The following is a 16,466-nucleotide window of genomic DNA, read 5'->3' as shown; positions in this document are numbered from 1 at the left end:
ACAGATGCCTCGCAAGTTTTTCCATTCTTAAAACCCATTTCCTGTTTTATTATTCTGCTGAGATATCAGATTAGAATGTATCATTCATCTGAATTCTTAGCACTAACTTCAGCTGGGGGCTAACAAGGACAGTCACTCACCTCAGATATCAGCAGAGTACACACACCATCTTTAAAGTCATGTTCTTCATCCACCATTATCTGCCTGTCATCTTTGTACCATACAATGTGTGTTTCCTTCTTAATATTAGCCACCTAAAATGGATGAAAACCACATCACAATTATTCTCTTCGTTCAAGCAGGGGAACTTAGTGTTGCATGGATTAGTCTGTTAAATAAAAAAGCAGCAAGCTTTAAAACTTGATTGCAGTGAATTATTGCAGGTCTCCATTTTAAAATGAGGGATGCAAGAGGGAATACAACAGTGATGAAAAGAGAGGGAAAGAGACTGCCAGTAGCCTCAAGGAGCCCAGGGAACCAGTGAGTCCTGTCCAGTGGATTTCTACAAACATGAACTGGCCAAAAATGGGTAAGCCCCAGGATTCACAAAGACTTGTCATTCCTGTTCAGGTGCCTTTTCCTAGGTGGGTGTCTGACAGACCTGAAGTATAAAGTTCAATCTGTTTTCCAAGGTATTTTGTTACATGCAGTGAGCGGTCACCCTAGCATGATTAGTCTTCAGAGGCTCTGTTGCTATCCAATATGCAGTTGTGAGTACACAAAGGGCATGTCTTCAGTTCCTTCCTATGTTCACTGTCTAAGTAGTCATGGGTCAAAGTGCTTTGAACATTGTACTCGATGTTTTCCTTGCACCTTACCTTACATTTCAACATCACGTTACAGTCATCAGTAACTTCCCATCCCAGTTTATCCACAAAATGAGGACCTGTTTAAAATTACAGATATATTTTTAAGAATCACATACATGGTATTCATGATACAAAACCAAAGACAAATGTATTTTTCTTGACAAAATTACTGATAAATTTTAGTGTGGTTTGCTTTTCCCTATTTCCCCTTCAAAAGTTAAGCAGCTATATAACAAAACAAAAGCATTTATTTCAAGTTAACATTTATAAATGCAAAGCTAACGCATATGTGATTCTTATAAATATCCATATTATCACCTTGTTTCCTGTGCCATTCTTTTTTCTGGAAGTTTGCTTCATCCTGCAGCTTCTTGAATACTAGGAATTAAAACCAACGAGAAATATTGAGGTTAAACATTATGTGCTATTTATGTGGTACTGAATGTCACTATAACAGTTAGGTGCAACTCTGTTCATTGGAGGTCAATGAGAATCCTGCCATAGGGACAGGTTTTCACTGAACATTTTGAAGTGTCAGAAGCTAACTACATCTAACCCAACTTTCCTAGCTGCATGCAGTCATCAGTATTTTAATTTGTCATGTCTGATGAAGTGTAATCCTAAATCATACAGCTACTTTCCACTCTTGGTAGGAAGGCAAATGACTAGCAGCACAATCAGCAAGCTGCTTGAGCTCTAAGATGTGTAGCTATGTGTTGCCACCTGAGTGGTCTTTGCACATGGGAAATTTTTATTCCATCCATAGAAAAGTAAACCATGATAGATTGCAATATTTTACATGTCTATAAAAATTCCCTTTCCTTCCAGTACTTTAAAAAGATCACACACATGCCCTGTCCTATATGAGGAAGGCAAGAACTGTAATATGAAAAAACACATCTATTTGCATTGAAAACAGTGGAAAATGAAGACAACAACTGAAGTAGCCTTGGTATAATTTTTCCAGCTACGGTGCAATGCAGATTATCTTACCATCACCAATGAGGACAAGGCTGGATTGATTGGTTGCTTTTCCATCCTGCAGCTGGAAAGTGTAAGTCCCTTCATCTTTGTCCTCAAGTTTATCCATAATCATTTCAACAAGGCCGGTCTTCTGGTCCACTTTCATTTTATATTTCTTCAGGAATGGAAAGCAAAATGACATTTAATGGACAGCAGAGTCAGAAAATATTTGTCAAATGTTATATCATATCTTTAGGTTAGATTTCGTTTTCTTTATTCAGATTCATATTATGTCTAGCTCCAGCTCTAAATGTAAAGTCAAATAAATAAAGAATCTGTTAATGATGAAGTCTATTTACTGATGCTATACAAATGTGTCACATTCCTGTCGTACGGCAACTATCATGTTCTTTATTAGAAAGGTTTAGATTTGCATCTCTTCTGAATAACTCTTTCTTTGAGGATGATTATACTTCTATAAGGTTTTGCATAGAATGCTCCATCAGTGCCTTCTACCTGATATCGATGTTGCAACAAAAGCTTTCCATGTCATGGCGTTGGGAGTAACCAGTTCTGCTGTTGGAAACAACCACTTGGGAATTTTTCCTTGGTGTAGTAAATTCCTCCAGCAAAGGGAGGTGACAGCTGAGCACAGGGGTATGCTAGGGCCGTAGATGAAGGAGACAGGATGAATCTGGGCTACTGCAGTGATTCCTTGAGGACCGCAGTAATTGCTTACCTCGACTACCTTATTTGAGGAACTCCTATGGTCCCCACCAGTTAGCAGAACATGTGCTAGTCACAAAGGTGGCAGGAAGTAATTTAACTCCATTTTGTAAACTGCATTCAGGAGAATTCAGCTGCAGCTCAGAACTATGGACAAAACCTTTGTAATGATGCTTTCAGTGACATATGTTATTTCTTATGAAAATTCATTAGTATCGAACAGTAGTTGGAAGTGTATTGGAGACAGAGACATTGATACTCATTGATACTCATTGATACTCATTGATACTCATTGATACTCATTACATTTCAAACACATGTAAGCAATTAAAAGGTTTACCTCTCCATTGAAAATCTCTTTATCGTTAAATACAAAGTTGGCTTTTGCATTGCCAGACAGTTTTTCAGCTTGCAACCAGAATCTCACTTCTCCTTTTTCCAAAATTTCCACTGCCAACTCAGAGACAAGTGGGACAGCTACAAAGAAGGAAGAAAAGAGTGAAGCATATACTTTGCCTGTGCCCCAACAACAATTTTCTTCTGTAATCAGAAAGCCATTTCTTCCTTACATATTCACATACTGTATGCAAAGTAGCTAGCTTATGGTAGCTCTTCACCATACAGACAGAATGCCTCTCACCTTATACACACAGAACAACAGACAGGATTTAATCTTTAGATCCTTCAGTCACTAGGTCTGTACAGACTGGAAGTGTTTTGAGTTACGCTGGTGCCCTCCATTCTAATACAAGGCTAAATCTATTTCAAAATTTGAATTGCAAGTATCTCTGCAGTACACTGTGAGTCTGTATGGCACAGACCCATGTTTAATGAGTTGCTTAACAATGATACTGTAAGACAGTGAAATCCCTCAGCACCAGTTGGGCTACTACCAAGATATCACAAAGGTATGGGATGTCTGTGGAGGTGACAAAAACACCATCCCAAGCAGAAGGAAGAATGTTCATATTGTCAAGTGTTATAGGAAAGAGGGAGGGAATTAATTTCAGCAGGAAAATTCCGTATATGTACATCACGACAGCTCAGTTTACTATAGTTCACTTCTTTGTTAACCTTAAACCTCAAGCCTGAAGCCAGATCTGAAAGTCAGCTGCTGAACTGCAGGTTGGGAGATTTTTGTAAGCACCTTGATCCTTTGCTGGATGTACCTCCATCTCCCAGAATTCACTAAGTATTACAACATACCCACAATCTCCAACACACTTTGTTTACCTATGAATAAAGGAAATCCCCCATGTATAGACCAATTCTTTGTATAAGCTGGAAAAAAAATCATGTAAATGATACTGCAGGTTGTTTTAATCTTTTTTTTTTTTCCGTTGGTTTTCCTTGTTCTTTTTTGTAGAAGTCCTCAGCTTACTTTCACTGTATTTTTTTGTTAAAATACCTTAATCAGCAACATTAAACATGAGCATTTAGACTCTAATTTTGGGGGATATTGGTCATCATTTTTAGCTACCTTAGTGGATACTCAAATATGTACTTTAGGGAGTACAAGTGCTGTGTGTGAACCGTACCCCAGTCTCCACTTTCACAGCAGTGTGCTGTGCATTGCAAGGGTGGAACATGGAACAGCTGAGGACAGTGTATAAACACATTGTAAAATGTTTAATGATGTAGTCTGGTGATAGAGTGAAGATTCACCTCCCTCCAGGCAGATCCCAAGACAGGGTTGTTTTTCCCTTCCAACTGAAAATATTCTATTCTATTCTATTCTATTCTATTCTATTCTATTCTATTCTATTCTATTCTATTCTATTCTATTCTATTCTATTCTATTCTATTCTATTCTATTCTATTCTATTCTATTCTATTCTACCCCACCTCATCCTACCCTACCCTACCCACTCTACTCGGTGTATGCAAAGGCCCAGCTACAGAAGGAAAGGATTGGGACTGAGGTAGTGTCTAATTTCTCTCATATTTCTGTTTGCACCATCCTAAATGGTTGGGGTGCCTTCTGGAGCAAAGCTGCCATCCCACTGACTGCCAAACAAAGTTAGGGGGTGAGGACCCCTCGTGTCTTTTCCTACACTCACCCTTTCCCTGCACCTACACCCCCCAAACCTGCATATCTGCCTTTGGTGCCTAAGCAGTGCAGGGCCTGTCTCTTGTGAAAATAAGGCTTCTGGGAGGTGAGGCAAGAATCACAGGAAAAAAGAGAATTATAAAAAAGACATGGGCTTAACCAGACAGAGGAGAGCCTGAAGGCTGGAGGGACGGTGTTACTGCAAGGGAGCAGGGCAAAGAACAACTCCATAGGAGCATGCCCCAGCAGTGCACGTGGTCCATGTGAAGCTTCCTCACCCAGCACATCACTTAGCTTCTAAGAAACAAAAGAAATCTCAGGTCTCGTGCAATTTGTCAAACCAAAGCATCTGAAGTGCTACAGGAGCCAGTGAAAGCAAGAGAGAGAGGGTGTGAATAGACATCAGGCTGCACTGCTTTTGTCTCACTGTCAGCAATTTTAAACTCCCACTTGATTTGCATGTAATTAACTATGAATATCTTAGTCTAACATGGAAGAGAGGAAAGTATCTCAGAAGCTGTTTAGTAAAGGGTTGAAAGGATGCAAAATGATTCTATTTTGGGAAAAATCTGTTCTCTCCTCAGCTCGAAGGAACTGGGCAGATCTGTGATACAGTACTCCAGGAACAAAAGTCTTCTTTTAAAATATTTCAATAAGCACCAACTGACAGCTACTTTAGGCATTTTCCAGCCATTTCACTTAGAAGGTTTTACACTCTATTTGTATAGCATCACAAATTACCACGGTCACTTGAGAAGGAGTCCTTGGGCAGTTGCTCAATGGAAGAATTGGACAGATCTATTTTAGTAACACCAATACACTATTGCACCCATACGTAGTTGCATTCTGTAAGGCGGTATTATTCAAGCAACCCATTTTCCCATGGAGTTACTGGCTGCAGATATTTGTAAGCAGAAGTTACAATTAAGTGCAGTTCAGAGCCACAAACATAGCAACATGCAAAAGCTTACGTTTGATCAGAAATGCCTAGCAACCAGAACAGAATAGAGTAATTATTTTCTTAGAGAATTTGAGTAATCCTCAAAGAGATTATTTGGAGATATTACTGAAGTTTTGTGTGGGTCCATAGGAGTTTTTCTAGCCTCAAACCCATAACCACCTGCATATTAACCCCTATTTGTAATTTTTTTGTGATGTCCGCAGGGCCTAGAGAGGCCAAAGCAAGTAAGACAGTTTCCTCCTTGAGGATACATTCTGCAGCGATCTCCCTTTTTGCTTGTGTTTCCTAGTTCATGCACAACTAGAAGTGTATGGTTACCTGACATGCAGAAGAAACGGTCTGTGTCCTGAGGAGGTTTTTTTGTGACATTAGTTATGAACATAGAGGGTGGAAGAGCACTCAGAAGAGAAGAACTGGGGCAAGTATGGATGTACAATGACAGGAAGGTTTTGTTATGACTATCTTTCATCATGAAGATACAATAAACATAAAACAACCAGGAGGAGCAGGAGTAAATAAAGGGATGCTTGGGCACACAAAGGTATGGGAGGCCTTTGGAGCTGACAAAAATGCCATCCCAAGCAGAAGGAAAGATGTTCACATTGTCAAGTGTTGCAGGGAATAGGAAGGGAATGAATTTCAGCAGAAAAAAATCTGTATTACGTTGCATTACAGCTGAGTTTAGTACAGTTGTCTGCTTTGTTAACCTTATATTTAACTTATACTCACTACAGTTGGAGTAAGTAGAGAATTTTTCAAACTGAGGTTTTCAAATCATGTTAGGTATGCTAAGTATAAAGGCTGTTCTGCAGAAGAAACAAAGCCAATGGAATACTAATTTTCCAACTGTTATATTGACTCACTATACGCCCAGACCAATAGCCTGCAACAGATCAGGAAGAACATCAGTAATACACAAAACTACTGGAAGAAGGGGGCAAAGGAATCTTAAAATTTCAATTCAAAACTACTTTCACTTTAAATTACTATGGTGACTTCCCTACCTCATGGTAAGGAGGCAGGAGCTACAGACATGTTTGGTTCACTTACTTGGGAATTTGCGTTCGTGGCTCAGAGCAAGTAGGCGTTTCATTTCTGCAAAAGAAATAAAAGAAATAATATAAGTTTTGCATGACTTACGGATCTGAGAGAGACAGCAGCAGGGAAAAACAGATGTGAAAGCAAAACAGGCATGCTTAATAGACATTGTGTCTACCTTCCTCATCAATTGTGTGACTTGATGAAACCCCATCAGTGTCTGTGACAATACAAGAGTAAATTCCCAAATCATCTTCTCCAAGATCCTTAAAGGTAGCTTTTGACCTTTAGGGGAAAAGAAATACATTTTGATGAAAAGAAGAGACCAATCTGAACCAAATCTCTCCTTTATGTCTGTAATACCAGATAAAAATAGCCTTGTATTAGCTTTTGCTCTTAGTGAACGGGCAAATGCAGGGCTCTGGCCAGTATAAACCACGGTAGATCCATATGTGGTTCCATGTGTGGTATGAATGGAGATGATGAGAGTGCCAGAAGACAGATAGTGCCAAAAGAACTGGAGACAGCTAACTCAAGCATGCTTAAAAACATGTTGTAAAGTCTTTGATGGGCATGAATGGATGCTGCAAGTACAGAGTGAGTGCATTTTCACATGCTACACCAAGAGCATGGCAAGCCACTCTTTCTTTCTGTAGGGCTTTGATAACAAAAAGAGCATTTTCCATTTCATCCTTTCTGTTGAAAGCCTGAAGAAATAGAGTATGTTTGCAGAGCATTATAGACATTACCAGATCAGGCCATGGTGATACCTTTAGGAGAGTCCTGCTTACTCCAACATCCCTAAAGATTGCAGCAGTGCTACATGGTAAAAGCATTTTGCAAGCAGCCAGATAATTTTATCCTTTGGAGATTTAAAATAGGAATAATAATAATTTGCCTGGCTGACTACAAGCTGACAGAGCACAGATTTTCTCTCCCTATGCCCAAACATAACTCAGTTGCCTGAATAGGAGGCCTCACTCTTTCTGTGAGAGCTGTGAAGTCCACTGCATATAGACTTGCTGGAGAACACCATGCTCATAAAGTAGCCTTCCAGCAACAGAGGCAGATATAACTCTTACTGAAATCATACATGGAAAAGGTTGGATTTCTGTGACCAGCCTAGATATCTAAAACATGAGAGCGTTACTACCCCTGATGGTTCTTACTTTCCGCCTTTGGTATCGATGTTCAGTCGAGAATCATCCTCAATTGGTTCATAGTTCTTGGACCAAACAAACTTGGAGTTTGGAGACATCTGATCACATTCAAAGTTCAATGAAATGACTCCGTTGTCATCCACATCAACCACCATTTCCTTGGTTCCTGAAAGACCAGAACAAGGCAATTCCACTTTCCCAGAGAAGCCAGCAAATACATTTATATAGATATAATAATAAGGTAGATTATCCTCACTGTTTTCTCAGTCATGACATAAATTGCTGCAAACACTGGCATCCTCAGTCTTTGATTCACAGATATAGTTTGTATTCTAATCCATAAAAATAACAAACAGATTAAAGAGCATCATAAGTCAACTGGTTTATTTGAGCAAGTCTAAGAACACAAGAGTTGTAATATTTATTTTGGAAAAATCTGAAAGTTGCAAAAAAGAAAGCAAGCTTCTAAATCCATTAAATGTTTGAAATACTAAATAGCAGTATTTTCAGTGGTAAGGGGTAGTAAGAGCTTTCATTATGCAGCATGAATTTATTATTCCTTAATAAAATAAGAGCTCTAAATGGAATACCATGTGCAAATGCAGGTTTTTGAAGAGGTAGAAGAGGAAACAATTGAGTTGTCCCACCAGAACTCACTTGTGCAACTGAGGCACATTTTCAGTGACTTTGGCTTCACTCTGGGAGGTTATTTTAATTGCTGTGCTTGGCATCCAGCCCTGCTGCTGTCTGTGGAATTAATCCAGGGCCCACAAAGGGAGTGAATATTTCCAGTTAGCTGCTTAAGTTGCCCACCCTGTTTTGCCAGTACCTACAGTCCTTGAGCTGGATCAGGTGACCCAGTTTGTCCTTTAAAAGACCCCGGGGTGAATCCCAGATCAGAAAACTGAAGGTTCCTCTATCCTGCCCCCTCACACCCTGTGAAGCATTTGGGCAGCTTGGCAAGCTCATCATCTGTGGCATTAACTTTCATTTCAACAACTTGTCTGAGAATGTCAGGCAGAGTGCATGCACTGAAAGTTGCTGGAGAACATCCAGCCTCCTTTTCTGAAGAGCTCTGAGCTTGATCTCGTGTCTGCATAGAGCACTCATATTACTTAGCTTAGGACAATTCTGGGCTGCCCAGAATGCTAATGACACACTTTCTCCACAAAGTATTGTACCTTCAAGACAAGAGCCGTATTCCCGGCACTGAAATTAAATGCTTTATTTTCAGCATAATTCTTAATGAGCTTCAAGTATACAAGGAGATTTCTGTGTTTCATCATCCTAATACTGTACACGTTCTGTCTAGCCCTGAGTAGCTCCTGTAAGGACAGCTTGCTGACACACAGCTTGCTCAGTCTTTATAATTTGCCATAACCATTTAATAAAAGACAAGCTTAATATTCCCATTTTGTTACTGTTATTTACCAGCTCTTGCAGTAATGGTGCATATTAAGTACCAGAATGTGATAAATGAAGTCGTATGGTCTACAAGAATTTATTAGGCAGCAGCCTATTTGCAACTTTTTTTATACTTTAATTTATTACATGCAAATTCGTCACTTGACATTTCGTTAGTGTTTAGTTTCGTGTAGGTCATTAGCATATGAATCTTTTGATGGCAGCTTATATGCAAAGAATTACAGCCAGAAGGTCCATTTCAAGGAGAGAATCTTTTGTATTTGTTTCAAAGGTTTCTTATTATAATAGCAATACATAGCATTTATTTCCAGAAGTGATGATGGCATTTACCTCTAATATTACCTCTATGAGTAAAAAAACCCCCACTTTTTAAATTACTGACCAGAGGATTCCCCCTACAAAGTGAAACCAAAGTTGCTGCCATTGTAGTAGCAATCTTAATTTTCCTTTTATAGATAGTTTGGTGGTTTCAACATATTTTTTAAAGTCATCATAAGAAACAGAATACTTAGATGTCATATCAAATCTCCATTTAACTGAATGTTTTATTGAAATGAAGGGAAAGCAATGCCATGAAGATAAAGCAGGCAGCTTCAAAATACCAGGGTTAATTGCATCATCTTCAATACAGCTAGACAGAAAAGTTGAATGGGACAGGGTTTCATTAATTTCTGAGGTTCAGGCCCTTCTCAAGTGATAGATGCAGGATCAGAATTTAATTTTGCTTTGCACCAAGGTGCATAAGGACCAAGAGTAGCAAAGGGAAAGAACCACAGTCTGCTCTTGGATTTCCTCTGCTTGCTGTGAAATCCACACACACCGGAATGCTTTAGTCTAAAGACAAAGTTAGAGCTCAAAAGTAACATGGTTTGTATTTATTTTGGGGTGTTAGGGTTGTAATTTAATTTTTAAAAGATAACTGTAAAAATTAAATATGATTTTCAAATAAGAGAAGGTGGATGGAAAGTTTCACATCATTATGTTTACATGTCACTGGTGCCTCTTATATTAAAGCAAATATTTTAATTCGGGGTATTATTTACTTGCATTCTTTGGTTAGAAAGCTCAGTTGTCTGGCAATTTCATACATTTGCCAAAAGCAACATTCCAGCAGGAATTGTTTAGAGAGGCCTGACAATACCTTTTTTTCCATCCAAATTGTTAATAAAGGCAACATTAGTTGGTCAAGACCAAAAGATCTGTGGTAATTTTAAAAAATGTTATGTTCTGGGGATTTGTGTAGTTTGGGTGACAAAGGTGGGAGCCTGCCCAAGGGACTGTTGTCTGAAATAATTTTTTAAAATAAGCCGTTTGTCCCTACTTAACACTTTTAAGAAGCTTAGTTTGGTGGATACCTTATCTGTAAATCTCAGCTCAAAATATCGGTCAACCAGATTTGTACAAGTAAATCATTTTCAGGTTCCCAGAGATTTTGCTGGGCCAAACCCTGGCTTTCCTCTGATCCCTCAGACATTACATCTCTGAACCCAAGTCTTTCTGGCAAAAGGCCCATGATCCTGACATATAGCTCCCTCTCTAACAGTGAGTTCTGTAAACCAGATATTCTGCTTACGTTCATATTGCCAGATGGGGCATACACCTCGCTTGAGTGAATGCTGAAAATGCTGTACAATTCTTTTTTTTTTGTCATAATGATCATCTTCACAAGAGTTTACAATGATTTTTTTTTGAATTGTAATGGCAAGACCCATCCTTTATTTAGTATACTTGAAGACTGTTATCAAAGCAAGTTTTTATCATAAGTCTGAAAGATAGATATTAACTCTCAAATAAAATGTATTAGTAAAGCCAAAAGTTTAGTACTGATACTGGTTTAAGTCTCTTTTTAGAAGTGGTTGCTGTATATAAGATGTTTTCAAAAATAAGTTTCTAAGTTTTGCCTTGCTCCACTTGCAGGTGTTGGAAACAGCCCTAGCACTTCAGTGGCTTATAGATCTGAAATTGTGGCTACTGTCTTTTTGAAAGATCCTGTCCCAAGCCCTTCTCATTCACACGCATATCCTTTTTTTGTTTTCATATCCCAATCTTACACCTTTTAAGTTTACCGTCTAATCCTTCCAGCCCCATCTTCCCTATCCCAGCTTCACCAGCAGTTGCTCCAGTATCTCCTCTCTAAGTGTTCTAGCTCTTTTACACCCTGAGCTTCAGACCTCCTTTTTCAGACTTTCTTGACTTACAGACTCATTGAGAGCTAATGCAAGGCTTCTTAGGATTTTTACCATCCTGGGCATTAGGACCAGGTGTTTATGGGAGCTGAGCCAGTGCTGCTGCAGGAATGGGAAAAATAAAACGGACCTGGGAGTCAGAAACAGGGAAAGGATCCTGGGATAATGCTGGGGTGGGAAAGGGAACTGATTCTTGCCGGTGGCATCTAATCAATGCCTCACAGTTAATACCAACTCAAATAAACCCTGACTATTTCTCCAGGCAGGAACAGATAACACCCAGGCTTCCTGGGCTTGAGCAAGGTAGGGAGCTGCCTGCCCAGGTAATCACTGCTTTTGCTTTTGCCTCTGCATTGCTGCTTATTCTCCCTGTGCCCAGCTGCCCCAGGCCCCTGGCACTGCTCTGCCTGCCCACTACCTGCTCACCGCCTGCCTTCAGTCTGGGTCTTTTAGGGCTCTTAGAAATCTTCCTAGGTGGGATCAGACACAACAGCCTGTGGGAAAAGGAAGGGAACTTGTAAAAGGAAAATAGGGTGTATGGTGGATCCAGGCTGGGTTGTACTCCTGAACCTTGTTACATCATACTAACTGTATACTAGATTGGGTCAAAATATCTGGGAGCTTGTTCTTCCACCTTGTAGGATGCTCCACGTCTATAAAAGGTCTATAGCTGAGTAAATCATAACCCTGTGCTTGTGTTTTCTGTTAGGGACTTAGTGTCAAAAAGATGTTGACTCTGATCGAACTTATCTATGTTACCTGTATAACTAAATAGAACTCAGGGGTTTTCTGAAGTTCCAGGTACACGGATTCTGCCTCTGCACTGGTTCTGGTGTTTCTTGCTAGCATTGTAGACATGACGGAGCCAGCCTTCCAGGATGACCCCAGCAAAGAGTTGCCCTTGAATTCCTGCTGGAGGTGGTCTCCAAACAGACTTCATTACATTTTTAAAGCCAAGAGAAAGAAGTTATTTCTTTTACCCTTTCTTCAGGTGCAGTACATAAAGTAAGGAAAGAGATAAAACACGGACATCTGGTTTACTATAGGAGGGGCAAAATGTACATCTGGAGAACATTTTGTTTGAGCTGATCTTAGTGCATCCTCTGATTACACATTTATCTATAGGTGCACGCAAATTGTACAACTGTTTTGTGTTTCTATATTTCTGAACCTGTATTTATAGTAAGACAATCTGTTCTGACCTTAAAATATGCCAGATAAGGAAGTGAGATATGACCTTCAACACATTTCCTGCTTAGTAAAAACAGTTTGACTTGAGAAGGGTCAAACATTTTGCATGCTTCCTTTCTGTAAACACATTGCACAAACAAGAACCTGTTTTAATATGACAAAAGACAGAAAGTATTTCTAACAAACCTGGTCGTGTTTCAGCTATGACAGGATCTGTGACATCTGATGGTTTCCCAACACCAGCCTGGTTTGCTGCTCGCACACGAAACACATAGCTCACACCTTCTTTTAGGTCACCTATCTGGAGGAAGCAAATATACTACATGCATGATGTGTTACAAAACACTGATTTCAATTTCACACTTCTTACAGTTTCAGTCTGGATGCTTGACAATTATACTTCCTTTCTTTTTGTTTTTCTTCTTTTCCAGTTGACAAATATTTCTTCTGCATTTTTTTTGTTGTTTTTTTTTTTTTTTCCTGATTCCGGAGTGACATGACTGATATGTTTGGCTTTCTCCTTCCTTGTATGCATAGCTAATGTTTAGACAGCATCATTATTGTCATCGATTTCTTTGCAAAAGGAGCATTGTTATTGGAAAAGGATGTTTTTAAGTCATGTAGGTTGACCTCTGAAACAGCTTAGTCTTTGGCTGAATATAAATTCTGGCTTTTAAAAATGAAGTTATGAGGGTAATAAGTGCCAGCCACACCTATTTAGAAACAGGAGGGCATTTAATTGTACAGATTTAACTGTAGTGACTTGAGGAGTCATACTGCCATTATAACATCTGTAAATATTCCTTTAAAACATATACGAAAGGATCACACTTAAAAGTGGGTTGTTTTTCAAATATTCTGAAAAGCATACAAACAGCAAACCTACTTAAGACATATCTCTAGATTGGAGATACAACTGATCCATTATTTAGAAGTCATTCCACAAAATGATGTAGCATAATAGTGCAAAAAGCCCGAGCTTACTTGCTGTGAAATTTGAGAAAAGGGTACTTTGTTTTAAAAAGAATCACCTGCCACATTATCACACCTATTTTTGTGCCGTCTGCTTTTGTGCAGTGGTACCTGCACAAAAGGTACCTTTGAGCCAGAAAATCCTAGGGTTGCCTCCTGCATTATAAGAATGGTATTTTATTTTAGTAGAGCTTCCTTTTATTTTCAGTCTTGTTATACCGGATTGTCTTCCGAATTACTGTCTTGTCTGACTATATACGCATTACATATGTACATCCTCAACATAACATAAACTACTGTGTATTTCATTAGACGGAGCCATGATCAGCACAGGATGATGCTACCAAAGACCAGCTCCCTCAAGATTATCTTGTTATATCAGTATTTGAATCTTAACCTTTTTACCTTCAAGAATTTCTTTTGAAGTGGCTTCTCATTGACACTCCTCCAGTGTTCTTCCTTTGCTTCAGTTTCTTTTATATCGACATAATAACCAGATATGGGACTACGACCAGTATAAATTGGTTCCTTCCACAGCAAAACCAAAGAGTCCTTCCTAACTTCTGTGCATGTGACATCATGAGGTGGTCCTGAAAGGTGAGAGTGAAAGTTGGAGTTGTGCTAATGCATAACATTTCAGAAAACAAAACCAGACACCATGTCGTACATCCAGAGTTGACATAACACATGCAGCTCATCTGTATCATATCTAGACCAGATATAATACAACCTATGCCTATTAAAAAGACTAGCCCAAAAAACCAATCAAATCTGTTGAGATTCGGTATCTTGATCAAACATTCATGAACAAACAAAAATGACAAATAATCTCCAAACTCCGGGAAATAAGTTAATTATTAAGCTAACGTGCAGCCTCAAGAACTGCTCTAAAGTCCATTGAAGTCAATGGAAGTTGTTTTCATTCATTTCAATGTGTTAAAAGGCCAGTGATCTGACTTGAAGTTATACATTTAGATAAGTGTTACAGGACCTCATTCTTTTCTATCTTGTACCTCAGGCAGGTATTTGTCTGGTATTTAAACTGGGAAGCAAAGTGGCAGATGTGGAACAGAAAACAAACAAGAAGGACAAAGAAAATGCAAACTGCTTGTAAAATGATACTGATTAAATGGGGATCATTTAATGTGTCACTGTAAATGAACTAAATCAAAATTATGGAGATTGAAGCCTGGTATGAATTTCAGTGCCTGTTGACTCCTCTGGAAACTGAAGTCACTAAGGACCTGGATAATCAGTCACAGGCCACCCATGGGCTCCACCTCCCACTCAGGTACCTACCAGGTACAGCAATGGTCCATTCTTCACATTTGAAGGGTTGGCTGGGTAGGGAGGGTGTTCCAACCCCAGCCAGGTTAGCAGCAGCCACCTGGAACTGGTACACCATGTTTTCCTTCAGGTCTTGAATCTGCAGAATCAATAACATGGTGCTTATTATCTTGATATTAAGGCTTTAGGAGAGAGTCACAATGGCAATTATTCAACACATGACCATGATTTTAAGTGCCTGAAGAGATGAAAGCATTATTGACATTATATATAAGGTGATACCTATCTTGGATTTTCCTCTAATCAGTGGTGGACTGGTTTTAACATGGTCAGATTTTAAACTCTTTTCCTATTGACACTTTGGTAGTTATGGAGTGAACAGGGTATTGCTTGACAATCATATTAACCTGCCTTGTGACACAGAGTGAATTCACTTGAGGCAAGAGTTGTCCTTACAGCAAGGTGAAACTCAGTCCTGGTGTAACTTTTCACATGTAAAGCAGCTCAATGAGGTTGTAGCTAGCACTATCTCTAAATTGGGTCAAGAACTGATCACAAAACACAGCTGGCACAGAGCTGGTTCCAGAACTAACAAACGCTTGAGCGAGCCCACCAAGCCCAGTATGATTGCATCTGTCATGAGGGCATGACTTTTAAACAATCAGGCTACGTCTGGTGCATGCATAGATGACGGCTGGTACCAGACTAACAGATAAATGTACGAATAACTTGCAGAGAAGTTTAACAGAATTAAATTAATTTATCATCATAAACCCCTCTGAACAGCAACCTGTACTCTGAAGCATAATTCATCCCAATCTGTCTTTGAGACCTGTTTTGGAAACACCATCTGCACCCATAGCAATAACAGAAGTTAACATCTTACCCTGTATGCCCTCTCAGTGACAGCCTTAATGTTGGCCTCCATCCATTTCCCGGGAACTCCATCAATCACTTCACGATAGTTCACATAGTAGCCAGTAACTTCTGTTCCACCAGTGGCTTTAGGTTGTTTCCATCCTAATACCATAGAGTCACGAACACTCTCCAGTACCATGATGTCATAAGGTGGAGATGGAGCAGCTGTTTCAATGTGAACAGTATACGAGTAGGAAGCGTTATTTCAATAGTCAGACTGGCATTCAATTACCATATTCAGGTGGCACCCATCCTGCATGTCCTCATTAGGACAACATTTATGTGGTCAAGGAAAGTTTCTGGAGTTAGAATAAGTAATGCAGGAGAAAAGCTTCCATAACCCATATGAAAACGTCCAAACTGCAAAGGAATTAGTTTTCAGGATGATTTCATTTTTAACAAGCAAGCTGATACATAGTGAAAGAATGTGTTGCAATTGCAGCTCTGACATAAGTGATCTGGACTTGCCTTAAACTGTGAGAAATGAGGAACTAAAACTAATACTACAGGAAAAGTAAAAAAATTGAAGATGCAATGATTTGTTTTCTTTTGCCAAAAGCAAACTTTTTTCCACACATACCGTATTTGTTGTAGTTCCATTTTTTATATAGGCCCACATTCTTCCCTTCCAAGAATGAAGGTTATCTGTTCTTGTTCTTTTTCTCTTTTTTTTTTTTTTAAATTCATAGACTGTGCAAGTTTTATCATTGCACCCATCACGTGAGCTTACCTTAATGGGAGGAAGTGTGGATCACAGGCACTGTAGACTGACCAGAAATG

The 16,466-nt window shown here is 39.2% G+C and overlaps 1 protein-coding gene across 3 annotated transcripts in view; it reads right to left on the bottom strand.

Moving 5' to 3' along the window:
- MYOM1 (myomesin 1) overlaps positions 1-16,466 on the bottom strand; it is a 74,954-nt gene that overhangs the window by 18,423 nt on the left and 40,065 nt on the right. For all 3 annotated transcript variants that reach the window (XM_069853891.1, XM_069853892.1, XM_069853894.1), the window contains 12 exons: positions 15,655-15,851; positions 14,781-14,907; positions 13,887-14,071; positions 12,696-12,810; positions 7,717-7,873; positions 6,726-6,832; positions 6,560-6,604; positions 2,839-2,975; positions 1,803-1,947; positions 1,128-1,187; positions 819-886; positions 141-254 (listed from right to left, as the gene is read on the bottom strand). In XM_069853891.1, coding sequence (XP_069709992.1) covers positions 141-254; positions 819-886; positions 1,128-1,187; positions 1,803-1,947; positions 2,839-2,975; positions 6,560-6,604; positions 6,726-6,832; positions 7,717-7,873; positions 12,696-12,810; positions 13,887-14,071; positions 14,781-14,907; positions 15,655-15,851 — 1,457 coding nt within the window. The remainder of the gene's footprint in view (positions 1-140; positions 255-818; positions 887-1,127; positions 1,188-1,802; positions 1,948-2,838; positions 2,976-6,559; positions 6,605-6,725; positions 6,833-7,716; positions 7,874-12,695; positions 12,811-13,886; positions 14,072-14,780; positions 14,908-15,654; positions 15,852-16,466) is intronic.

This window comes from Phaenicophaeus curvirostris, chromosome 3 (assembly GCF_032191515.1).
Source record: "Phaenicophaeus curvirostris isolate KB17595 chromosome 3, BPBGC_Pcur_1.0, whole genome shotgun sequence".
In the NCBI taxonomy this organism is placed as follows: Eukaryota; Metazoa; Chordata; class Aves; order Cuculiformes; family Cuculidae; genus Phaenicophaeus; species Phaenicophaeus curvirostris.
This window is presented reverse-complemented; position numbering and strand designations above follow the sequence as displayed.